The following is a 27,156-nucleotide window of genomic DNA, read 5'->3' as shown; positions in this document are numbered from 1 at the left end:
GTAGCTAAGTGTCTGAATTAGGGTCCTGCTCCTTGAAAGCAGCAGCTCTAGCCTTTAGCTCAGTGCGGATGTTGCCTGTAGTCCATGGCTTCTGGTTGTGGTATGTACGTACGGTCATTGTGGGGACAACTTTGTTGATGCACTTAGTAATGAAGCTGGTGACTGATGTGGTAAACTCCTCAATGTTATCAGATGAATCCTGGAATATATTCCAATCTGTGCTAATGAAAAAGTCCTGTAGCTTAGCATCCGCTTCATCAGACCACTTCTGTGTTGAGCGTGTCACTGGTACTTCCTGTTTGAGATATTGCTCATAAGCAGGAAGCAGGAGGATAGAGTTATGGTCTGATTTGCCAAAGGGATGGTAAGGGAGGGCTTGTATGCATTTCTGTGTGTGGTATAATGGGGATCTAGAGTTTTGTCATCTGTAGTTGCACAGGTGACATAATGGTAAAAATGAGGTAGATGTGCAATGTGTGTGCATGCGTGTGAATGTTTGCATAGTCAGAGATGACTTGAAACCATGATTGCACTCCCTCCCTTTAAGCTATGAGACAGACCGTGGCAAGGAATCAACGTACTGCTTTAACCTTTCCCGACCTCAGCTTAATGGTGTTTATTCTCTTGTTCTTTTTTCTCTTCCAGACTCTTTCGTCAATAGCCAGGAGTGGACATTGAGTCGATCAGTGCCAGAGCTCAAAGTGGTGAGTAGTATTCATGATTATTCATCATAACTTTAGGCCATATTATTCTTCTGGCATTGGCACTGCAAGAGGATTGATTTAAATGTCAATGCCAGGCCATGCTCTATGCATTTCAAAAACATTTCCTCTCATTCTGCATGACAGAGAGAGAGAGAGTAGAGTACAAAAATTGGCTGGAATATTCCCTGGCACCAAGCGAGAGTGTGGGTGATTTTTAATGAGATAAGTTGGCATGGTGACGCGTAGCGCGGAGTGGCTTGCAGCAGGACAGAGAGATGAGTGACAGTTTTGGGCTAGACGTGTGACAGGTCCTGGGTCTGATCCACCCGCTGGCACAACTGCTTGCACGCACGCGCGCGCGCACACACACACATCCTCACAGGAAGAAGGGAGTGCTTCACGCACATCATCAATAGGGATATTACCACAAAGACACATTCCATTCCAACATTCTGCTGTTAAATACTGAAGTATTCATAGTATTTTGGTCTTTTATGAAAAACATATTGGTGTAATCCTATGGGGAATCCAACAGAAAATGATGTTCTCTCAGAGGGACACTTTTATGGAGAACATGCTTTCTAACCAAGGATATTTTGATAGAGCTCATTGTCTTTTATGTAGTGTTAGGTGTTAATTGGAAAACTCCTCCAGACATTTCAGGGGTTTAGTGAACTGACGCTGGATTCAGCAGGGAAGAGTCGAGGACTGTCAGAGAAGGGACGGATAGCTTCCATTTCTTCCACAGTTCTATATGACAGTATTGGACAGAAGTAGTTCATTCATATATTATGGTCCCCAAAAGCACGGGCAGATGTTATCATTCCAACAATTGGCAATTGCACTCATGAGGAGATGAGCTGATACTGTATAGTACTGTCTTCTCATTTAACCCTGCTGGACCTTGATAATGAACCGTAGACTGATCCTTAAAAAAGGCTGAATTGGGATTTACACACACTGTGCCCGCTCTGCTTTCATCTGCCTGAACTATGTTCATACAGCAGCCTTAATGATGGGCCTACAACCCAGCAGCTTACAAAGCTTTACATTTCTAACATAAACTCTGTTCCTTTTGTAGTTAGCTTCTGTTCTGAGTAGCTCCTAGCTTGTTATTATTCTGTGGTGATAGACTACTACTCCTTGTCCTCTCCAAAGCCAACTTTCTCCTTATGTAGATCGTAAGTGTAATGATGGAGAGGAGAGGTAGCATCATCTAGGCTCTTAAAGATCCTGTACACACACATCTCTCTCACAGTTCCCTATAATTAAAACCATACCTGACTTTACCACCCACTAATGATCTAAAGAAGAGGGTGGTGAAGGTGGATTGTAAGGGTTGAGTAGGGCAGGAGGGCGTGTTCTCCCCCAGACACACTGGCATTATCAGCAGCCACCCCAGCCTGGGAGCAGCCCAGCCACAGCTCACCCACTGTCAGGCTCCCACTGTCAGGCTCCCCCTGGGGGCGGTCAGCAGTCAGGGCTGGGGCCTGGGCCTGGACGTTCTGAACGTTCTGAACTGTTCCCTTGCCGGTGACAACCTTTTTTTTTTATCCCACAAGCATCATCTGTCCATGAGAAAGTCCATAGACTGTGGGCTCTAGCGTTAGTTGGTGATTTGTCTCTGCAACTTCTTACAGAACTATTGTTTTGCCACCTTGCCTTTACAAGAAGAAAGTTCATTGGCTGTGGGCTATGACATTGGTTGGCTGTGTAACCATCTCAACAACATATATATGATGTCCTTGACTAGACTGTTGTCTTGTTGTTTCTGCAGGGTATTGTGGGTAATCTGTCGAGTGGGAAGTCGGCCTTGGTCCACCGGTACCTGACAGGCACATATGTGCAGGAGGAATCTCCTGAAGGTAAGAGACAGAGCTTGCTGCTGTTTAGGAAAAAAACCTGAGGGAGGAGAGAGGTGTCACACGTTGTAAAGAGCTAAAAGGTTGTGGACTCTAGGAGGGTCTTGTCAGTCAACACATGAACACATCCCTTCTAACTGTGATGGTATCTTGTTAATCTACTCCATCTACTGGCCCTGCTGCATCATACATGTAAATGTAATTTGAGATATTTATAATAATGTAAAAAGGATTCTAAGTATTTCTGAACATTTATACGCATTTACAGTGCATTCAGAAAGTATTCAGACCCCTTGACTTTTCCCACATTTTGTTACGTTACAACCTTATTCTAAAATTGATTCAATTGTTTTTCTTCCCCTCATCAATCTACACACAATACCCCATAATGACAAAGCAAAATATGTTTTTTATGAAATTTGACAAATGTCTTACAAATAAAAAAAACTTAAATAATACATTTACATAAGTATTCAGACCCTTTACTCAGTACTTTGTTGAAGCACCTTTGGCAGTGTTTACAGCCTCGAGTCTTCTTGGGTATGACGTTACAAGCTTGGCACACCTGTATTTGGGGAGTTTCCCCCATTCTTCTCGGCAGATCCTCTCAAGATCTGTCAGGATGGATGGGAAGCGTCGCTGCACAACTATTTTCAGGTCTTTCCAGAGATGTTTGACCGGGTTCAAGTCCGGGCTCTAGCTGGGCCACTCAAGGACATTCAGACACTTGTCCCGAAGCCACTCCTGCATTGTCTTGGCGGTGTGCTTATGGTCGTTGTCCAATTGGAAGGTGAACCTTCGGCCCAGTCTGAGGTCCTGATCTCTCTGGAGCAGGTTTTCATCAAGGATCTCACTGTACTTTGTTCCGTTCATCTTTCCCTCGATCCTGACTAGTCTCCCAGTCCCTGAAGCTGAAAAACATCCTCACAGCATGATGCTGCCACCACCATACTTCACCATAGAGATGGTGCCAGGTTTCCTCCAGACTTAACGCTTGGCATTCAGGCCAAAGAGTTCAATCTTGGTTTCATCAGACCAGAGAATCTTGTTTCTCATGGTCTGAGTTCTCTAGGTGCCTTTTGGCAAACTCCAAGTGGGCTGCCATGTGCCTTTTACTGAGGAGTGGCTTCCGTCTGGTCACTCTACCATAAAGGCCTGTTTGGTGGAGTGCTGCAGTGATGGTTGTTTTTCTGGAAGGTTCTCACATCTCCACAAATTTACTCTGGAGCTCTGTCAGAGTGACCATTGGGTTCTTGGTCACCTCCCTGACCAAGGCCTTTCTGCCCCTATTGCTCAGTTTGGCCAGGCGGCCAGATCTAGGAAGAGTCTTGGTGGTTCCAAACTTCTTCCATTTATGAATGATAGAGGCCACTGTGTTCTTGTGGACCTTCAATGCAGCAGAAATGTTTTGGTACCCTTCCCCAGATCTGTGCCTCGACACAATCCTGTCTTGGAGCTCTATGGACAATTCCTTTTGACCTCATGTCTTGGTTTTTGCTCAGGCATGTACTGTCAACTGTGGGACCTTATAAAGACAGGTGTGTGCCTTTCCAAATCATGTCCAATCAATTGAATTTACCACAGGTAGACTCAAATCAACTTGTGGAAACATCTCAAGGATGATCAATGGAAACAGGATGCACCTGAGCTCAATTTCTAGTCTCATAGCAAACGGTCTGAATACTTATGTAAATAAGGTATTTCTGCTTTTATTTTATACATTTGCTAAAGTTTCTGAAAACTTGTTTTCGCGTTGTCATTATGGGGTATTGTTTGTAGATTGATAAGAAAAAAAGTATTATTTAATCCATTTTGGAATATGGCTGTAACGTAACAAAGTGTGGAAAAATGTAAGGGGTCTGAATACTTTCTGAATGCACTATAAAGACATATAAAGTTATTTTAATATGTTACCAGATTATTGGCTGTTCAAAACCTGTTGAAATACCACCTGGAATGCAGTGGAGGCTGGAAAGAGGAGTTATAGGAGGATGGGCTAATTGTAATGGCTCGAATGGAATCAATGGAACAGAGTCAAACATGTTGTTTCCATGTGTTTGGTACCATTCCATTGTTTCCATTCCAGCCATCACAATGAGCCCATCCTCCTGTAGTTCTTCCCACCAGCCTCCTCTGCCGGAATGATAAGTTAGCAGTGTGTATTTGGGTTTAAGTTATTCTAGCTGGAGATAGATACTGGCATAAAGTACACTGATAGGGCTGGGCTTGATAGTGACCGTAGGCTGTATACAAATTAAATTCATAATTAGCAGTTAGGTTGAGTGTGTTCCACATAGTATATAAAGAGAAACCTGCATTATCTTCGCTTATCATCATTAACAGCTAGTCTTTGAAGCCAGGTGTGTTTTCTGTTTCTGTTGTTGTTATTGTTTTGTATCAGTCGACGCAGTGTCAGATTTATCTCAAGCTGAAGGATGTGCTCTGAGATAATTGGCTTTTTATCCATTTTATCCATTTATCCAGACAATGACAGCTAGAGCAAAGCATCTCCCATGCAAGAAAGAGGGCTGCTGTGTTAGAATGCTAATTCCCAACACATCAAGGTAAAACTAAAACCTGGGCTTAAAGCACCAAATCCTACTAAAACCCTTCATTTCAGAGTGAAAGGGGATTGCAGTTGCTGCCATGAACATAAACAGTTTCTGCTTTGGGAGCTCTGAAGTGCTGATGCACTGAACGAGAGGGCATAGCTCAGTGAGAAGGTATATTTATTTCTACAGGGGTCTGTTCCAAAGCCTTCCACTGTGACTTCACAGAATCACAACCGGACAATTCTCAATTTTGATTATCAGGTGGAATCCTTAATGAGTTCGGCCCTGCTGAGCTCAGAAGCGAAGGCTCTCCGAAACCCACAAAGATGTTGTCATAGCTGGGGTTAAATGACAATCTTTGAGGGGGTTTGGAGGGTTTGTAGTGTCTGGTTTTGTATAATTATAGGGAGGAGGGACAAGAGATATGAAGCGCATAATGAGTTCCTGGCATAATGATGCTGCTTCACCAAGGGAAAGAAACAATCCTTACTGCTTAATTAGGCCTAGAGAAATCAATGACAAAAATGCTGGAAAGCTAAAAGCTGAGTGATGATTTTGGTTAATTAAGGAAACATGTTGTTTCTTCTTATTGCATTTTATACAGATCACTGCATTGTTTCTGTGATACAGCATACCTCTTCATCTCCAATCATTAACAGGTGGCAAAGGGTCTGAAAGAGGCTACCTCGCTTCTAAGGAGAGTAGTGTTTTGTGTTTGGTCCATACCATTCAGCTCTACTCTTAATTTTTTGTTCTACGATGTTGCTAGTTGCTGTGATATCTGTTAAAATATAGTATCAGGGATGGGGAGGGAGGGATGTGTTGCCATGGCAACAGCGGAACAGGCTCTGTTGGAATTGTGGCTCTGTGTCAAGTTCTCTGAGCCTCCGCATTCCATTCTAGAGCTGAATATGTTTACTGCCTGTTAACCAAGCCAAAAATACAGCTCCCATCTCAAAACCTGTGTTTTTGTGTGTGTGTTTTTGTGTGTGTGTTTTTGTGTGTGTGTTTTTGTGTGTGTGTGTGTGTGTGTGTGTGTGTGTGTGTGTGTGTGTGTGTGTGTGTGTGTGTGTGTGTGTGTGTGTGTGTGTGTGTGTGTGTGTGTTAGACTCATCTGTACGTATAAGCTGGACAACAGGTTGATAGAAAGACTATAACCACTCTATTCATTAGCCACATCCAGCCAAAATCATTATACATTATTGCTTGCCTACCCTAATACAGATTGAGTGTCTCTCGTTATCGCTCTACAATTAGGTTAGCTTAATTCTTTCGGCACTGAGATTCAACAGACGTTCCACAGTACAGATAGATTCTCCTCTGACCTCAGGATATGTTTTTGTCTATGCTTGGCTGTGAACAGAGACACAGCCAGGATGATGGTGATGTTATGTAGTCTAAATGTAGGCCTATACTTGAATGCACATCCATTTCATACCATGACAACAGAAGATGTTATTTGGCATAACACTCTCATTTTACCATTTTCAAGGGCTTCTTATCATTTCATGTTCAACCAACCTATTCCATTTACCTCCTCTAGAATTATTACAACTTTTCCTCTGAAGTCTGGCCCTTTGGTCCAGAGACCATCATTTTTTCACAAGATATGACTATACTATACTGGGTATTACTATGGGTATCACTTTTCTGACATTTCTTCTAAATGTAGATTTCCTGACATATAGAGACTCAGATATTAATGCTCAGTACAAGCAGCGCTCCAATCTCAGAGCTCTGTTACTTCAGTGCAGAGAAGGCCTTATGGGCAGGCCTCTGGGGGCCTGGCCCGCGCTACCTTACCTCGTTGCCTGTTCAAATAAAATGTTTAAATATTGATAATTTATTTGACCGAGACGCGCACTGACAGAAAGATGCATCAATCTCTGATGAAGAATCAGAAGGAGTGAAACAGCGCCCCTCTGTCTCATGTCATACTCTTTTTGGCCAAACAGCATCAGATACATGGGCTACATCTTATTTTGATTTATTGTTTCTTTTGTTCCACCTTATGCTATTTTAGTATTACATTGTTATTGATTACTGCATTATTGGGTTTAGAGCAGTGTTCCCCAACTGGCGGCCTGTGTGGAATTTTCATTGTTGGACATAAGACTGTATAAATCACCATGAAATCAGCTCCTTAATTTAAGAAATCTGTTCCCAAGTATTTCCACGTGTAATGGAGAGACACGACGTGAAAAATGTAAGCAAGGTTTGAAATGATTGTTGTAGTCAAACATGATCTTTTTGGGCTTCTTGCGGTTAATTTGCAGTCTTCAAATTATTTTTTATTACATTCGGGCCCCCTGGCCATCCGCTAAAGAAAAAATCAGCCCGTGGCTGAATCTAGTTGATGATCCCTGGTTTAGAGATCGCAAGAAAGGCATTTCACTATACTTGTGCACATGACATTAAAACTTGAAACTTAATATAGTAAGATGCTTTCTCGGGTGACAGTTTCAGCCACTTGCAAATTGAAGGAAAGTTGTGAGTGCACTTTTTGGATACTGAAATTATTATGGATGAACGTGCGAAGGTAACCTACTTTTTATTATTTACTTTTTTAGACTTTATTATTTTTTTGCCACTTTTTCTCCCCAATTTAGTGATATCCAATTACGGTCTTGTCCTATTGCTGCAACACCCGTACGGACTCGGGAGAGGCGAAGGTCGAGAGACTTGCGTCCTCCGAAACATGACCCTGCCAAACAGCACTGCTCGCATAACCCGGAAGCCAGCCGCAACAATGTGTCGGAGGAAACACCGTACAACTGGCGACTGAAGTCAGCGTGCATGCGCCCGGCCTGCCACAAGCAGTTGCTAGAGCGCGATTGGACAAGGACATCCCGGCCGGCCAAACCCTTCCCTAACCCGGACGACGCTGGGCCATTTGTGTGCCGCCTCATGGGTCTACCGGTGGCGGCCGGCTGCGACACAGCCTGGGATCGAACCTGGGTCTGTAGTTACGCCTCTCAAACTGCAATGCAGTGCCTTAAACCGCTGCACCATTCGGGAGGCCCGGTAACCTACTTTTTGAAATAATTTGTGTTTACAATCGGATAAAAACATAATGACTGGTTGTGTTCATGCCACGTTAAAAGGTAATACATCTTTCTAGTTCAATTATATATCTTTAATATAAAACCCATTAAAGGAGGTCCCCTGAAAAAATGTGGCCCCCCTATGGAAATCAAAGGTCCGTCCCACTGATTCGTTCTGGCGCCGGCATTGCTTCAGCAGAGGAAAGCTGGCTTGGCTTCTGTGAGTCTCTCTCTCTCTCTCTGACTATTACACAACCAAACTGATGTCTGGGAGAATCCCCCTTCGCCAAGTGGGCTAAAGTGGACTTAATAGGGAGCAAGTGTGTCTCAAGTGGATCTGTATTGCATGTTTGCCCTAGCTAGAACACTGCCTACCTAGTCCTTGAAGACTGCAGGCAGAGCCAGTCACTGTGACCTCACTTGCTCTTTTGCAGAGGTGGGATCTTGTCATTTGGAAAGTTCAAATTCAGTTCTAAAACTGTTATGAACTTCATTCTCTCCATCTTATTACATACGTCTGTAACAGATAACACAGCTTATTATGAAAAGGCTGGTGTTGCCGCGACGATAGATATTTCATACCGGTTTTATGTCTGTACTTTGTCACTCTCAGCATATTTCTTTTTGATATACAGTGGCAAGAAAAAGTATGTGAACCCTTTGGAATTACCTGGACTTCTGTATAAATTGGTCATAAAATTTGATCTGATCTTCATCTAAGTCACAACAATAGACAAACACATTCTGCTTAAACTAATAACACACAAACAATTATACATTTTCATGTCTTTTTTGAACACACCATGTAAACATTCACAGTACAGGGTGGGAAAAGTATGTGAACCCTTGGATTTTTTAGTAACTGGTTGACCCTCCTTTGGCAGCAATAACCTCAACCAAACGATTTCTGTAGTAAGGAGGAATATTGGACCTTTCCTCTTTACAAAACTGTTTCAGCTCAGCGATATTGTTGGGATGTCTGGTGTGAACCGCTCTCTTGAGATCATGCCACAGCATCTCAATCGGGTTGAGGTCAGGACTCTGACTGGACCACTCCAGAAGGCGTATTTTCTTCTGTTGAAGCCATTCTGTTGTTGATTTACTTCTGTGTTTTGGGTCGTTGTCCTGTTGCATCACCCAGCTTCTGTTGCGCTTCAATTGGCGGACAGATAGCCTTACATTTTCCTGCAAAATGTCTTGATGAATTTGGGAATACATTTTTCTGTCGATGATAGCAAGCTGTCCAGGCCCTGAGTCAGCAAAGCAGCTCCAAACCATGATGCTCCCTTCACCATACTTTACAGTTGAGATGAGGTTTTGACATTGGTGTTGTCGTGACGTTGTATTAGTTAATGTGACGACTGTTGCTCATCGAATGATTAAAGGTGATTAACTGAATCAAGCAATTATTAACTCATTAACCTGGGGCACCATGGGAAAATTATTTTTATTGAGTTTCTTTTTCCCAAATGAACTCAAAGAATATCAGAATATCGATTTTACAACAGCCGCTAATTAATCAGTTACCTCTACAGTCTCGTTCTGAACGTAGCATAATCCGGGAATCTGCACGCACCCGGGTCTCACCAATGAGTTCGTACCACACCAATCTTAGTTGATTATTTATTTACTAGAAAGCTAAAATGATGATAAAAGATACACATACACAAAAACACATTCTAAGGCTATTGATTAGAACTTAGTATAACGGGCCAACACACTATGGCGCGTGTTACCCAAAATGGGGATTTAAAAGAGAGAGAAAAAGAGAAATATACATTTGGGTGAATTTGTCAGCTGTGCTTATTCTAACCCTAGCCTTGCCCCAAACTGCCGCTCTTATGGGTCAGAATATAATGATGTAATTACGTGTGGAAGGTCTCCGTGGATTCCCCGCGTGGACCGTTCAGGCTGCTCAATGACGCACTTCTCCGGCGCAACTCTCTAGTTGTCCTCACGATGTCAGTGTCCTTTTTGGCTTACTGGTCTGTTCCCTTGCCCTTGCTCTGGAAGGGGTCTTCTGAGGACAGACAGCTCTGTAGCTCAGAGCTCACAGCGTAGGAATGAAACAGTGTAGATACCACGATTTGATGGGGAGTGGAGGATAGGTGGTTCGGCTTGAATTCACCCGCTTTGACACCGCTACTCATCCGTAGCTTGGGTAGAAAAATATTTCTTTGTCTTCAAACTTGTGTTGCGTTTTGAGTTCGTTGACTTTTTAGACCTTGGCTGCAGCTTGGGTCACTTAGTCTGATATGTTAATTCTTCACTCACAGGTTTTATACCCTCGGGTCAGAAGTGGGCGTAACCACCTTTAGGGCAATTCTCTGGGCGTACCAAGTTATGGGCAAGGTCTAGATTTTACTCAAATCCAATTTTAGACAACTAACTTCACATTTCATCTTTACCAAAACATTCTCTTTGATTTGGACATTTTCCACACAACGTACAATGTATAAACATCAAACATATACTAGGAAAACTCTTAACGTTAATGTTTTCGTAATAACGTCATCTATTAACCTTTAATAACAAAACAAAAATGACATACATTTTCATATTCCATCTATCGTCAATGACCACCATTGTGGCTGACGGAGACCATTGTTCCAAAGTCCCTTTATTGCATGTTTTATGTTCTGAGGCTGGTTCTCCATAGTGAGAGGACAAAGGGATGTTGTCTGTGGCCTAAGATTTACCATGGGCGTGAGGGGTCATAAAACCCCCACATCTTCAGACCCCTAGATCTCTCCTCCTCTGTTGGGGTTGAGAGATAATCTGTAGGGTTGTGGTCTCCTATACCCTGACCTGATCAGGACAGTCATGACAATGTGCTGTGCCTTTTTTTCTCCACACATAGAGTTGTGTTGTTCCTTGTTCCTTCCAAACAACCCAACTTTAGTTTAATCTGTCCACAGAATATTTTTCCAGTAGCGCTGTGGAACATCCTGATGCTCTTTTGCGAACTTCAGACATGCAGCAATGTTTTTTTTTGGACAGCAGTGGCTTCTTCCGTGGTGTCCTCCCATGAACACCATTCTTGTTTAGTGTTTTACGTAACGTAGACTCGTCAACAGAGATGTTAGCATGTTCCAGAGATTTCTGTAAGTCTTTAGCTGACACTCTAGGATTCTTCTTAACCTCATTGAGCATTCTGCGCTGTGCTCTTAAAGTCATCTTTGCAGGACGGCCACTCCTAGGGAGAGTAGCAACAGTGCTGAACTTTCTCCATTTATAGACAATTTGTCTTACCGTGGACTGATTAACATCAAGGCTTTTAGAGATGCTTTTGTAACCCTTTCCAGCTTTATGCAGGTCAACAATGCTTAATCTTGGGTCTTCTGAGATCTCTTTTGTTCGAGGCATGGTTCACATCAGGCAATGCTTCTTGTGAATATAATTATTTTTTAAATTTATTATAGGGCAGCTGTAACCAACATCTCCAATCTGGTCTCAATGATTGTATTACAGGTTAGCTGACTCCTGACTCCAATTAGCTTTTGGAGAAGTCATTAGCCTAGGGGTTCACATAGTTTTTTCAACCTACACTGTGAATGTTTAAATGATGTATTCAATATAGACAAGAAAAATACTATAATTTGTGTGTTATTAGATTAAGCAGACTGTGTTTGTCTGTTGTTGTGACTTAGAATAAGATCAGATCTAATTTTATGACCAATTTAGGCAGAAATCCAGATCATTCCAAAGGGTTCACATACTTTTTCTTGGCACTGTACACTACATGACCAAAAGTATGTTCAAATCTTATCAAATTTTATTTGTCACATACACATGGTTAGCAGATGTTAATGCGAGTGTAGCGAAATGCTTGTGCTTCTAGTTCCAACTATGCAGTAATATCTAACAAGTAATCTAACAATTTCCCAACAACTACCTTATACACACACGTGTAAAGGAATGAATAAGAATATGTACATAAAAATATATATAGATGAGCGATGGCCGAACGGCGTAGACAATATGCAGTAGATGGTATAGAGTACAGTATATACATTTGAGATGAGTAGTGTAGGGTATGTAAACATTATATAAAGTGGCATAGTTTAAAGTGACTAGTGATATGAAAAAAGTGACTTAAAGTGACTTATTACATCCCATTTTTAATTATTAAAGTGGCTAGAGATTGAGTCAGTATGTTGGCAGCAGCCAATCAATGTTAGTGATGGCTGTTTAACAGTATGATGGCCTTGAGATAAAAGCTGTTTTTCAGTCTCTCGGTCCCAGCTTTGATGCACCTGTATTGACCTCACCTTCTGGATGATAGCGGGGTGAACAGGCAGTGGCTCGGGTGGTTGTTGTCCTTGATGATCTTTTTGGCCTTCCTGTGACATCGGGTGGTGTAGGTGTCCTGGAGAGGAGGTAGTTTGCAGACCTCACTACCCTCTGGAGAGCCTTACGGTTGTGGGCGGAGCAGTTGCCGTACCATGCGGTGATTCAGCCCGACAGGATGCTCTCGATTGTGCATCTGTAAAAGTTTTTGAGTGTTTTTGGTGACAAGCCAAATTTCTTCAGCTTCCTGAGGTTGAAGAGGCGCTGTTGCAACTTCTTCACCACGCTGTCTGTGTGGGTGGACCATTTCAGTTTGTCCGTGATGTGTACGCCGAGGAACTTAAAACTTTCCACCTTCTCCACTACTGTCCCGTCGATGTGGATAGGGGGGGGGGGGGGTGCACACTCTGCTGTTTCCTGAAGACCACGATCATCTCCTTTGTTTTGTTGACGTTGAGTGTGAGGTTATTTTCCTGACACCACACTCCGAGGGCCCTCACCTCCTCCCTGTAGGCCGTCTCGTCGTTTTTGGTAATCAAGCCTACCACTGTAGTGTTTTCTGCAAACTTGATGATTGAATTGGAGGCGTGCATGGCCACGCAGTCATGGGTGAACAGGGAGTACAGGAGAGGGCTGAGAACGCACCCTTGTGGGGCCCCAGTGTTGAGGATCAGCGGGGTGGAGATGATGTTTCCTACCCTCACCACCTGGGGGCGGCCTGTCAGGAAGTCCAGGATCCAGTTGCACAGGACGGGGTCGAGACCCAGGGTCTCGAGCTTAATGATGAGTTTGGAGGGTACTATGGTGTTAAATGCTGAGCTGTAGTCGATGAACAGCATTCTTACATAGGTATTCCTCTTGTCCAGGTGGGTTAGGGCAGTGTGATTGCGATTGCATTGTCTATGGACCTATTGGGGCGGTAAGCAAATTGGAGTGGGTCTAGGGTGTCAGGTAGGGTGGAGGTGATATGATCCTTGACTAGTCTCTCAAAGCACTTCATGATGACGGAGGTGAGTGCTACGGGGCGATAGTCATTTTGCTTAGTTACCTTAGCTTTCTTGGGAACTGGAACAATGGTGGCCCTCTTGAAGCATGTGGGAACAGCAGATTGATTGAATATGTCCGTAAACACACCAGCCAGCTGGTCTGCGCATGCTCCGAGGACGCGGCTAGGGATGCCGTCTGGGCCGGCAGCCTTGCGAGGGTTAACACGTTTAAATGCTTTACTCACGTTGGCTGCAGTGAAGGAGAGCCCGCAGGTTTTTGTAGTGGGCCATGTCGTTGGCACTGTATTGTCCTCAAAGCGAGCAAAGAAGTTGTTTAGTTTGTCTGGGAGCAGGACATCCAGATCCGCGGCGGGGCTGGTTTTCTTTTTGCAGTCCATGATTGACAGTAGACCCTGCCACATACCTCTTGTGTCTGAGCCGTTGAATTGCGACTCTACTTTGTCTCTATACTGACGCTTAGCTTGTTTGATTGCCTTGCGGAGGGAATAGCTACACTGTTTGTTGTTTCCGGTCGCCTTGCCCTGATTTAAAAGCAGTGGTTCGCGCTTTCAGTTTTGCACGAATGCTGCCATCAATCCACGGTTTCTGGTTGGGGAAGGTTTTAATAGTTGCTGTGGTTACAATATCACCGATGCACTTGCTAATAAATTTGCTCACCGAATCAGCGTATTCATCAATGTTATTGTCCGACTCTATGCGGAACATATCCCAGTCCACGTGATCAAAGCAATCTTGAAGCGTGGAATCAGATTGGTCGAACCAGCGTTGAACATACCTGAGCATGGGCGTTTCCTGTTTTAGTTTCTGTCTATAGGCTGGGAGCAACAAAATGGAGTCGTGGTCAGGTTTTCCGAAAGGAGGGCGGGGCAGGGCTTTGTATGCGTCGCGGAAGTTAGAATAACAATGGTCCAGGATTTTTCCGCACAGGTAGCGCATTCGATATGCTGATAAAATTTAGGGAGTCTTGTTTTCAGATTAGCCTTGTTAAAATCCCCAGCTACAATGAATGCAGCCTCAGGATATGTGGTTTCCAGTTTACATAGAGTCCAATGAAGTTCATTCAGGGCCATCGATGTGTCTGCTTGGGGGGGATATATACGGCTGTGATTATAATCTAAGAGAATTCTCTTGGTAGATAATGCGGTCGACATTTGATTGTAAATTCTAGGTCAGGTGAGCAAAAGGACTTTAGTTCCTGTATGTTGTTATGATCACACCACGTCTCATTAATCATAAGGCATTTCCCCCCGCCCTTCTTCTTACCAGATAGATGTTTGTTTCTGTTGACGCGATGCGTGAAGAAACCAGGTGGCTGTACCGACTCTGATTGCGTGTCTCGAGTGAGCCACGTTTCCGTGAAACAAAGAACGTTACAATCTCTGGAAGGCAACCCTTGCTCGGATTTCGTCTACTTAGTTGTCAAGAGACTGGACGTTGGAGAGTAGTATGCTCGGGAGCGGTGCGCGATGTGCTCGTCTACGGAGCCTGACCAGAAGACCGCTTCTTCTGCCCCTCCTGCGGCGCTGTTGTTTTGGGTCACCGGCTGGGATCCGATCCATTGTCCTGGGTGGTGGACCAAACAGAGGATCCGCTTTGGGAAAGTTGTATTCCTGGTCGTAATGTTGGTAAGTTAACGTTGCTCTTATATCCAATAGTTTCTCCCGGCTGTATGTGATAAAACTTAAGATTTCCTGGGGTAACAATGTAAGAAATAATACATTAAAAAAACAAAATACTGCATAGTTTCCTGAGAACGCGAAGCAAGGCGACCATCTCTGTCGGCGCCGGATACAAATCCCCTGCTCGTCGAACATCTCATTCCAAAATCATGGGCATAAATTTGGAGTTGGTCCCCCATTTGCTGCTATAACAGTCTCCACACTTCTGGGAAGGCTTTTCACTAGATGTTGGAACATTCTGCGGGGACTTGCTTCAATACAGCCACAAGAGAATTAGTGAGGTCAGGCATTGATTTTGGGCGAATAGGCCTGGCTCACACTCCACATTCCAATTCATCCCAAAGGTGTTCGATGGGGTTGAGGTCAGGGCTCTGTGCAAGCCAGTCAAGTTCTTCCACACCGATCTCGACAAACCATTTCTGTATGGGCATTGTCATGCTGAAACAGGAAAGGGCCTTTCCCAAACTGTTGTCACAAAGTTGGTAGCACATAATTGTTTACAATGTCAGTGTATGCTGTAGCATTAAGATTTCCCTTCACTGGAACTAAGGAGCCTAGCCCGAACCAGGAAAAACAGCCCCAGACCATTATTCCTGCTCCACCAAACTTTAGAGTTGGCACTAGGCATTTGGGCAGGTAGTGTTTTCCTGGCATCCGCCAAACCCAGATTAATTCATTGGACTGCCAGATGGTGAAGCGTGATTCATCACTCCAGAGAACACGTTTCCACTGCTCCAGAGTCCGATGGCGGCGAGCTTTACACCACTCCAGCCGACACTTAGTATTGCGCATGGTGATCTTAGGCTTGTGTGCGGCTGCTCGGCCATGGAAACCCATTTCATGAAGCTCCCGACGAACAGTTCTTGTGCTGACGTTGCTTCTAGAGGCAGTATGGAACTCGGTAGTGAGTGTTGCAACCGAGAACAGATGATTTGTACGCACGTCAGCACCCGGCGGGCTCGTTCTGTGAGCTTGTGTGGCCTACCACTTCGCGGCTGAGCCGTTGTTGCTCCTAGATGTTTCCACTTCACAATAACAGCAGTTGACCGGGGCAGCTCTAGCAGGGCAGAAGTTTGACTAACTGACTTGTTGGTGCCACGTTGAAAGTCACTGAGCTCTTCAGTAAGGCCATTCTACTGGCAATGTTTGTCTATGGAGATTGCATGGATGTGTGCTCGATTGCATGGCTGTGCACATCTGTCAGCAACAGGTGTGGCTGAAATAGCCAAATTCACAAATTTGTATGGGTGTCCACATACTTTTGTATATATAGTGTACTTTATTATACCCACTCTTACACCTTTCATGGAGTCGTAAATTATTCAATATTGTTTGAGATTGCTTGAAGCAGATGTTCTGCATTCGAAAACCAATGTTTTATTTTCCTGGTTTCTTGCCTAGCTCCCCAACTCTCATTTGAATATTTTTAATCTCCACCAGATCTCAAACCATTCCAATGATATGCAAAATCCAATTTAGTATGAGGTATTCCCATCGGTTTGTATTTTATCTGTAGCCAACCTTGCCTGTGGCAAAGAATACGAACATGCATTCAAAGAGATGACGGGGGAAAAGTCCAGGCTCACTATAGTTGTTTCCATTCTACTGTATAGCTTCTCTAGTCTCCACTATCCTGTGGTCATGAACTACAGCAACTTTAGATTAAGACTTCTCTCTTTTTTTTCCTTTTATCTTCCATCCCCTCCTTCCCTCTTTATCACAGGCTCCAGGCTACATCCATTCTCCATGCCTTATCACTTCCTTACAGAATCTGAATCTATGACTGTTAATACTCTAGCATGCTATCTTATAGCTTGTGTAGTTTTGCAAGTGATGGAAACTGATCTTCAGGCTAGCTGGTGATTGTGAAGTGAATTTGGGGGGGCAGTATAGTGTAGTGGAACAGGATCTCTCAGGGGTTGTGTGTGCATTGGGGTGAATGATAGTGTAGTGGAGCAGGATCTCTCAGCAGTTGTGTGTTGATTAGATATGCTAAATGGCCATTTCCCTCCCTGGTAATTGACTCCATAGAGACCCTGTTTTCTCCTCAAGTTTCTGATTTCTCATTGAGACAGCGAGGTCAAATCGAACTGCAGCCTATCACAAGCCGGATGGATGTCTCCAAACTTTCATCAAAACTTTATCAGAATGGAATGTCATCTATATGTGAATGTGATGTATGAAAATGGGAACGTCTGACTCATGCCTTGGCCTACTGGTGTGTGTTTGTGAAAAATATTGGTTTTAATGTTGAATGTTGGTGATTTAGCTGTAGCTTAACCAAACACGTTTTCATTGACAAGTAGTAGATAGAATATCATGTCAGTGCTTTACACCTTTTTAGGCCTGAGTTTATGCCCTCTTCCATCCCTTTGCCAAGCCCTTTGATAGGCAGGGTAAAGCGGTAAATTGGTTCACATTGGCTGTATTAATAATGATGATCTCTAAGTCTTTTCCTGATCAGGCACCACCCTATAAACTCACTGTGACATGTCTCTCCTCTTTTTCAGGTGGTCGGTTCAAGAAAGAGATGGTGGTTGATGGACAGAGCTACCTGCTGCTGATCAGAGATGAGGGAGGCCCCCCGGAGCTGCAGGTACGTACGCTCTGCTTGCTTTATAATCCTACATGTCTGTATCCCTCAGCACAGCCAATTAACACCACTTAAAGTCTGCAAGATTTACATTAATGATAACCAGACAGTAACTAATAAACACTACTCTGTTGCGGGTTCGTTTCAGTGCTGCACAGTGCTTTTTGTCAAGTCATTGTGCCCAAAGCACTTACCAAGAACTTCACCTAGCTATAGTGACAAGACAGACACACACTCTTGTTAATATAGAGCACCCAGCAGCCTAGTTGTTGTGGAGCAGTAACAGTTGAGATGGAGTCATTAGATCAGAGAGGAAAATAAATTGTATTTATTTACAGTGCAGGTGATGGAGGGAAGACTAGATCCAGAGGGAGAATTTGCATCAAATTTACAGATGATGAACAATAATTGACAAAAATACTTGGTTGAAAAACAGTAAACTAACTTGGTCAATACTGCAATAACTCGACTGGATTACAAAGGCAAAAACACCTTAAACTCAGAGCAAAACGGCAATGAATTCACGCTCTCATTAATATGGACTGGAGGGAACAGGAGCCCATATCTCTGCCTCCTCCATTTCATAAATGTGTCTCTAATGCCAGGTACTCATTCATTGATATGGGGAACATGGTGTGGTGTCGCTCTTGGCTGAGCCATTTCATGTCTCTCTGGAGAAGGCCTCATGTTCCATTTTTTTGGAATCTCTCTGGAGAGCCATTGGAGTGAAAGTATCCTGGTGCTCCAACCCCTCTATTGAGGATTTGTGATGATAAAACAGTCATTGATACCTGCCTGGCCTGGCCTGGCCTGGCTCCTGGCCTGGCTCCTGGCCTGGCTCCTGGGTAGAGTTATGCTATGATTATGCTAATGTTGTCTCAGAGATGGGAATGAAAATGGCTGTAGCTCCATTCCTAGCTGGGTGTAATTAGTGCAGCATAATTAAAGGCCTTCATTACATTCTCACTCACTGGAGGCTCAGCTGAAGCTGTGACTCAACTGAACGCTAGATCTCCCCATCCATTCTAGACCTGGGTTCAAATACTATTCATCTTCCAAAATACGTTTAGTGTTTGCTTTATGGAGTTTTTAGTGTTTTTCTGGTTTACCCAGCTAACAATTCTAGGAAGAGAGAAACTTGTTGTAATCTCCACTGAATAACAGGCAGGGGAAGCAAAATAGTGATTGCTTTGAGATGCTTGCAGTTAGGCACTGCTTCCTTCCAAACCACTCATTGTTGAATTTGCCATTTCCGACTTCTGGTGTAATGTTTATGTCCAATGGTCCATGAGCACTGAGTCGTTTTATCTCTAATTTCTCTTCATATGACAAGGATTGAAAACATCCAATCAAAGCTACTGCAGATATAACGTGATTTGATGTCATTCTGTGGCCAATGACCTTGAGCCTTCTTGGATGGGCACTTCTAATGTAAATCGATGCAGCACCCAAGGGGCAAATATTATTGAGCTCTACCCATAAGACTTGGAGGTGACGTAGTGTCCCCATGAGTCACAGAACACTGAGCCAATCACAGCACAACGCTCCATATTTTCTGCTGGCTTGCCCCACCACCACAGAAAGCAATGCGCTAGGCTGAAACACCTGCATTTTGGAGCTGCCTTACTCAAGAAAGCAACAAGAGACCATGTATGCGGCTTTATTAACTCTATTATTATTATTTTATTTTTTACATTGTTTGCAAACTGATATGTGACACGTATTAATCACCAAATAACAAGCAAAACAGGCAAGCCCCCCCCCATCCCCCAATGGGCTCTGCCCCACCTGCCCTGAATGACAGGTCGCCACTGGCAGTAATCAGTATCACTGTAGCACTAAAAATAACATTAGGTAGATCAAAAACACTTGAGAAACAGAAATAAGAAAAACATGATGATCCAATACCTTATTTACAATGTGCAGGGAACTGGAGAGATCAAAATAGATATGTATAGGGGTAAGGTGACTAGCGTCAGGATATATACAAGTGTACAAAACATTAGGAACAGCTTCCTAATATTGAGTTGCATCCCTTTTGCCCCCAAAACAGCCTCAATTCGTCTGGGCATGGACTACAAGGTGTCAAGTGTTCCACAGGGATTCTGGCCCCTGTTGACTCCAATGCTTCCCACAGTTGTGTCAAATTGGCTGGATGTCATTTGGGTGGTGGACCATTCTTGATACACCATTCTTGATACATCTTGAGCATGAAAACCCCCCCAGCAGCGTTGCAGTTCTTGACACACTCAAACTGGTGTGCCTGGCACCTACTACCATACCCCGTTCAAAGGCACTTAAATATTTTTGTCTTGCCCATTCACACTCTGAATGGCACACATACACAATCTGTGTCTCAAGGCTTAAAAATCATTCTTTAACCTGTCTCCTCCCCTTCATCTACACTGATTGAAGTGGATTTAGCAATTGACATCAATAAGAGATCATAGCTTTCACCTGGTCAGTCTGTCATGGAATGTTTTATACACTCACTGTATGATAAACAGAATAGCAGCAGCATAAATAGTGAGTGTGTGTGTACATCAAAGCGGTATTTATTATAATCCTCAATCTCATCTTTCATTTTTGTATAATATTATTTTCTTCATTTCAGTTTTTTTCTCCAAACCAGTTACAAACATAAACAAACAGCAACTTTCAGACACACATAAAAAAAGTGCCTGCATTATTATTTGCCATATATTGTACTAATTCGTCTTATCTTTCAAAATACATAGATTCCTCTTCATTTCTACAATTTCTTTCACTCAGACAACCTAGAATTGTCCAAAGTTGCTCAGGAGGAATGGGGGCAACTTCTTGTCGTGCGAGGTGCTGAAGGTCAGAACGTCTGTCAGTCAAAACCCATACAGCGCAGTGCAGAGCTCTGACGTCATGTGTAGTATGTTACTGTACAGCCACTGCGTTCCAATTTAGATGTTTATCAGTGCCCAAATCGGCCATTTTCAACCCGTAGACGGATACGAGTGTAAAGGGCTACTTCTATATAGCTGAGCATCACAAAGAGAACTTTATTGTATTTTTTGAATCTACACCACGTCATTGACAAACTCATTTTAATTAGATCAGGTAGGTGTGTTGTAACTGTTGACAAATAATGACATTAACATACTGTATATTGCTATGAATGTGAAAGTAGGGTGACTCCCCTAGTAGGTCTTGAACCCAGGCCACCAGCACCAATTTCAAACGCTCTAACCCCTGTCCTAATAAGGGATATATCTAGGGCATGTGCTTATTAGGCCAGTATAGTTAGGCCCTGTCCAGAAGAAACCCTAATCCATCTTCTATAGGTATCTACAGGGGCGCAACTTTCACTGGGGACCCACATTCTGAAAATGCATTTTTGTCCCCCCCAGTTTTATAATTGGAATGTGACACAAAACAAGGCAAAGGTGTGCTTTAGGAACATGCGGACGCCTCCGAGTGGTCGGGTAGGCTCTTTGGAGTGTTTATATGACTGAATAAATAAAAAATATATAAAAAATAGTTATGTCCCTCCCACTTTGAAAACCAAAGTTGCGCCCCTGGGCACTTATGTAGATGAAACAACTTGATAGGTAAGCAATAGGGGGAATGCACTTTGAAGTTCATCTCAGCTCTGTTAAAAGTACACTCATGGAAAAAAGTATTCATGAGTAGCATTAAAACGGGTTTACAAACCCCACCAACATTAGACAACTATACAGAAAGCACTTAAATAAGTAAATCAAATCAATGATGAGCATAGTCGGATTAACCGATACCTGACACAGATATGGTTCCATTCCAATCCCAAGTGAGCACATGTTGAATAATAATTACTGTATAAATGAAAATGCACAATTTAACCATCAACACTGAACAAAAATACAAGTGCAACATGCAACAATTTCAGCGATTTTACTGAGTTAAAGTTCATAGAAGGAAATCAGTCAATTGAAATAAATAAATAATGCCCTATTCTATGGATTTCACATGACTGGGCAGGGGTGCATCCATGGATGGGCCAATTAGAATGAGTTTTCCCCCCACAAAAGGGCTTTATTACAGACAGATATACTGCTCAGCACCCTCTGCCCCCAGACGACCCTGCAGGTGAAGAAGCTGGATGTGGAAGTCCTGAGCTGGTGTGGCTACACGTGGTCTGTGGTTGGAGGCGTTGTAGGCGGCATATGGTAGATACATGAACATTACATTCTCTGGCAACAGCTTTGTTGGACATTCCTGCAGTCCACATGCCAATTGCCCGCTCCCTCAAAACTTGAGACATCTGTGTTGTGTGACACAACTGCACATTTTAGTGGCCTTTTATTGTCCCCAGCACAAGGTGCACCTGTGTATTGATCATGCTGTTTAATCAGCATCTTGATATGCCACACCTGTCAGGTGGATGGATTATCTTGGCAAAGGAGAAATGCTCACTAACAGGGATGTAAACAAATTTGGGCACACAATTTGAGAGAAATAAGCTTTTTGTGCATATGGAAAATTTCTGGCATTTTTTATTTCAGCTCATGAAACATGGGACCAACACTTTACATGTTGCGTTTATATTTTTGTTCAGTATACGTCAAAGTGTGTCAAATATGTAAGTTGAGAACACTGTTAAAAGCAGTGTGTGTGAGTATCCCTAACTTTGCCAACTGACAGAGTTATGAATGGATCAGTGGTTCACCAATCAGGGCCTTGATTGGCCTGGCAACAGTAACAAGGCGGGATGTCTAATGTACTTTTTTTGGTATAACGTTTCTTTGGGATACCAGGCGACATCCTGACAATGTATAGAAATGTTCCTGCAACGTTCCCATGAAATGTTTCTTGAACATTAATAGCTTATATTCTGAGAACATGACAACCATGTTCTGTGTATGTTTGGTGGGACGTTGATGGAACACTCAGAAAACTGGACACAAATGTTCTTTCAACGTTCCCATGAAATGTGTCTAGAACATTAATATCTTAAATTCTGAGAAAATGGTTACTAGTTCCTGGTAAATTCTATTTGACATTAAGTCTCTTTGAAACATTCCTTGCACATCACGGGAATATTCCTATGAAAATGTTAGTTTATGACTTAATGAGATTCTTAAGGGAACATTTGTTGTTAGCTGTGTACTTGTCTGGACTGCCAGGTGGGCGGGGGTTGCTCTATTGTGATTATTCTATTGGGTCCATTGCAACAGGTAAGCTCAATCAAGCACAGATACAGTAAAAATTAAATTAACTAAAATAGTATTTGAACCCAGGTCTGATTCATTCCCCTGGGGCTCAGGAGCGATAGATGTGAACACTGCTGAATGCCTGAATGGAGGAAGGAGGTGGAGGCGAGGTAGGAAAGGGCTTGTTACACTGTTAGCGCCCGGGCACGGTTCTGTTTCCTCCTTAACCACTTTCTCAGAAGCTATTGTGATTATGAGGACCTTATTCTGCTGCCTGAGGAAACCTCTTCCTCTCCTCTCTCCCTGGTGATGCACTAAGAGATACAGTATATAGATTAGGTTTGTGTAATGGTGGAGGGGAAAGCAGGTTCCACCTTCTGATAACCTGTGATACAGGTTTGTAATAGCTATATTTCAGATTACATTGATATTCCCCCTTGTAACTGGCGACAGGCATTAACACAATAACACATGCCCTGCATTAAATGGCTTTTGCTACACTGCCCTCTTCTGCACAAATATGGAACTGAAGCCACCACCGTAAAAATAAGAAAAGGGAATTGCTTTGCATTGCAATAATATTGAGTCAAACAGAGTAATGCATATTTCAAGGCTGTTACAAAGGTGAACTTTATTCATTAAGTTATCATTAAATTGCTGTGGTTATTCATACAAAAACCTAATCAGGAGATTCATAATATAATTTTGTTTCAGCTAGTTATGGTTCACCATAAGAAATTGATTGCAATTATTTTTTATGTGAACATCTCAATAGGGCTAGATTTATTGAGCGCTCTGAAGCAGGTTTTCATTATGGATCTCTCTGTACTTTACTCCGATCATCTTTCCCTCGATCCTGACTAGTCACCCAGTTCCTGCCGCTGAAAAACATCCCCACAGCATGATGCTGCCACCACCATGCTTCACCGTAGGGATGGTGACAGGTTTCCTCCAGGCATGACGCTTGGCATTCAGGCCAAAGAGTTCAATCTTGGTTTCATCAGACCAGAGAATCTTGTTTCTCATGGTCTGAGTACTTTAGGTGCCTTTTGGCAAACTCAAAGTGGGCTGTCATGTGCCTTTTACTGAGGAATGGCTTCCATGTGGCCACTCTACCATAAAGGCCTGATTGGTGGAGTGCTGCAGAGAAGGTTGTCCTTCTGGAAGGTTATCCCATCTCCACAGAGGAACTCTGGAGCTCTGTCAGAGTGACCATCAGGTTCTTGGTCACCCATGTGACCAAGGCCCTTCTCCCCCGATTGCTCAGTTTGGCCAGGCGGCCAGCTCTAGAAATAGTCTTGGTGGTTCCAAACTTCTTCCATTTAATAATGATGGAGGCCACTGTGTTCTTGGAGGCCACTGTGTTCTTTTTTGGTACACTTCCCCAGATCTGTGCCTTGACACAATCCTGTCTCGGGAGCTCTACGGACAATTCCTTCCACCTCATGGCTTGTTTTTTTGCTCTGACATGCACTGTCAACTGGGACCATATATAGACAGGTGTGTGCCTTTCCAAATCCTGTCCAATCAATTGAATTTACCACAGGTGGACTCCAATCAAGTTGTATAAACATCTCAGTGACGATCAATGGAAACAGGATGCACCTGAGCTCAATTTCGAGTCTCATACCAAAGGGTCTGAATACTTATGTAAATAAAAATGCATTATATATATACACTGCTCAAAAAAATAAAGGGAACACTAAAATAACACATCCTAGATCTGAATGAATGAAATATTCTTATTAAATACTTTTTTCTTTACATAGTTGAATGTGCTGACAACAAAATCACACAAAAATTATCAATGGAAATCAAATTTATCAACCCATGGAGGTCTGGATTTGGAGTCACACTCAAAATTAAAGTGGAAAACCACACTACAGGCTGATCCAACTTTGATGTAATGTTCTTAAAACAAGTCAAAATGAGGCTCAGTAGTGTGTGTGTGGCCTCCACGTGCCTGTATGACCTCCCTACAACGCCTGGGCATGCTCCTGATGAGGTGGCGGATGGTCTCCTGAGGGATCTCCTCCCAGACCTGGACTAAAGCATCCGCCAACTCCTGGACAGTCTGTGGTGTGGCGTTGGCCTACCTTGGTGGCGTTGGTGAATGGAGCGAGACATGATGTCCCAGATGTGCTCAATTGGATTCAGGTCTGGGGAACGGGCGGGCCAGTCCATAGCATCAATGCCTTCCTCTTGCAGGAACTGCTGACACACTCCAGCCACATGAGGTCTAGCATTGTCTTGCATTAGGAGGAACCCAGGGCCAACCGCACCAGCATATGGTCTCACAAGGGGTCTGAGGATCTCATCTCGGTACCTAATGGCAGTCAGGCTACCTCTGGCGAGCACATGGAGGGCTGTGCGGCCCCCCCAAAGAAATGCCACCCCACACCATGACTGACCCACCGCCAAACCGGTCATGCTGGAGGATGTTGCAGGCAGCAGAACGTTCTCCACAGCGTCTCCAGACTCTGTCACGTCTGTTACATGTGCTCAGTGTGAACCTGCTTTCATCTGTGAAGAGCACAGGGCGCCAGTGGCGAATTTGCCAATCTTGGTGTTCTCTGGCAAATGCCAAACGACGTCCTGCACGGTGTTGGGCTGTAAGCACAACCCCCACCTGTGGACGTCGGGCCCTCATACCACCTTCATGGAGTCTGTTTCTGACCGTTTGAGCAGACACATGCACATTTGTGGCCTGCTGGAGGTCATTTTGCAGGGCTCTGGCAGTGCTCCACCTGCTCCTCCTTGCACAAAGGCGGAGGTAGCGGTCCTGCTGCTGGGTTGTTGCCCTCCTACGGCCTCCTCCACGTCTCCTGATGTACTGGCCTGTCTCCTGGTAGCGCCTCCATGCTCTGGACACTACGCTGACAGACACAGCAAACCTTCTTGCCACAGCTCGCATTGATGTGCCATCCTGGATGAGCTGCACTACCTGAGCCACTTGTGTGGGTTGTAGACTCCGTCTCATGCTACCACTAGAGTGAAAGCACCGCCAGCATTCAAAAGTGACCAAAACATCAGCCAGGAAGCATAGGAACTGAGAAGTGGTCTGTGGTCACCACCTGCAGAACCACTCCTTTATTGGGGGTGTCTTGCTAACTGCCTCTAATTTCCACCTGTTGTCTATTCCATTTGCACAACAGCATGTGAAATTTATTGTCAATCAGTGTTGCTTCCTAAGTGGACAGTTTGATTTCACAGAAGTGTGATTGACTTGGAGTTACATTGTGTTGTTTAAGTGTTCCCTTTATTTTTTTGAGCAGATCTCTATCCACAGTAAGACGAGTCCTATATTGACATATATATATATATATTCTCTCTGTCTCTCTCTCTGTATGCATGTATATATGTATCTACAGTTGAAGTCGGAAGTTTACATACACTTAAGTTGGAGTCATTATAACTCGTTTTTCAACCACTCCACAAATGTCTTGTTAACAAACTATAGTTTTGGCAAGTCGGTTAGGACATCTACTTTGTGTATGACACAAGTCATTTTTCCAACAATTGTTTACAGATAGATTATTTCACTGTATCACAATTCCAGTGGGTCAGAAGTTTACGTAAACTAAGTTGACTGTGCCTTTAAACAGCTTGGAAAATTCCGGAAAATTATGTCATGGCTTTAGAAGCTTCTGATAGGCTAAGTGACATCATTTGAGTCAATTGGAGGTGTACCTGTGGATGTATTTCAAGGCCTACCTTCAAACTCAGTACCTCTTTGCTTGACATCATGGGAAAATCAAAAGAAATCAGTCTGGTTCATCCTTGGGAGCAATTTACAAATGCCTGAAGGTACCACGTTCATCTGTACAAACAATAGTACGCAAGTATAAACACCATGGGACCACGCAGCTGTCATACCGCTCAGGAAGGAGACGCGTTCTGTTTCCTAGAGATGAACGTATTTTGGTGCGAAAAGTGCAAATCAATCCCAGAACAACAGCAAAGGACCTTGTGAAGATGCTGGAGGAAACATGTACAAAAGTATCTCTATCCACAGTAAGACGAGTCTTATATTGACATAACCTGAAAGGCCGCTCAGCAAGGAAGAAGCCACTGCTCCAAAACCGCCATAAAAAAGACAGACTACGGTTTGCAACTGCACATGGGAACAAAGGTCGTACTTTTTGAGAAATGTCCTCTGGTCTGATGAAACAAAAATAGAACTGTTTGGTCATAATGACCATCGTTATGTTTGGAAGAAAAAGGGGGAGGCTTGCAAGCCGAAGAACACCATCCCAACCGTAA

At 43.5% G+C, this 27,156-nt stretch overlaps 1 protein-coding gene across 5 annotated transcripts in view; it reads left to right on the top strand.

Moving 5' to 3' along the window:
* The window catches only part of LOC139550594 (arf-GAP with GTPase, ANK repeat and PH domain-containing protein 3-like), a 262,197-nt gene that overhangs the window by 124,955 nt on the left and 110,086 nt on the right, over positions 1-27,156 (top strand). For all 5 annotated transcript variants that reach the window (XM_071361567.1, XM_071361566.1, XM_071361565.1 and 2 more), the window contains exons 2-4: positions 646-704; positions 2,482-2,569; positions 17,649-17,734. In XM_071361567.1, the coding sequence (XP_071217668.1) occupies positions 646-704; positions 2,482-2,569; positions 17,649-17,734 (233 nt within the window). The remainder of the gene's footprint in view (positions 1-645; positions 705-2,481; positions 2,570-17,648; positions 17,735-27,156) is intronic.

The sequence above is a fragment of the Salvelinus alpinus genome, chromosome 23, assembly GCF_045679555.1.
Source record: "Salvelinus alpinus chromosome 23, SLU_Salpinus.1, whole genome shotgun sequence".
NCBI classification, from domain to species: Eukaryota; Metazoa; Chordata; class Actinopteri; order Salmoniformes; family Salmonidae; genus Salvelinus; species Salvelinus alpinus.
The sequence above is the reverse complement of the archived record's forward strand: the minus strand, read 5'-3'. Positions and strand labels throughout refer to the sequence as shown.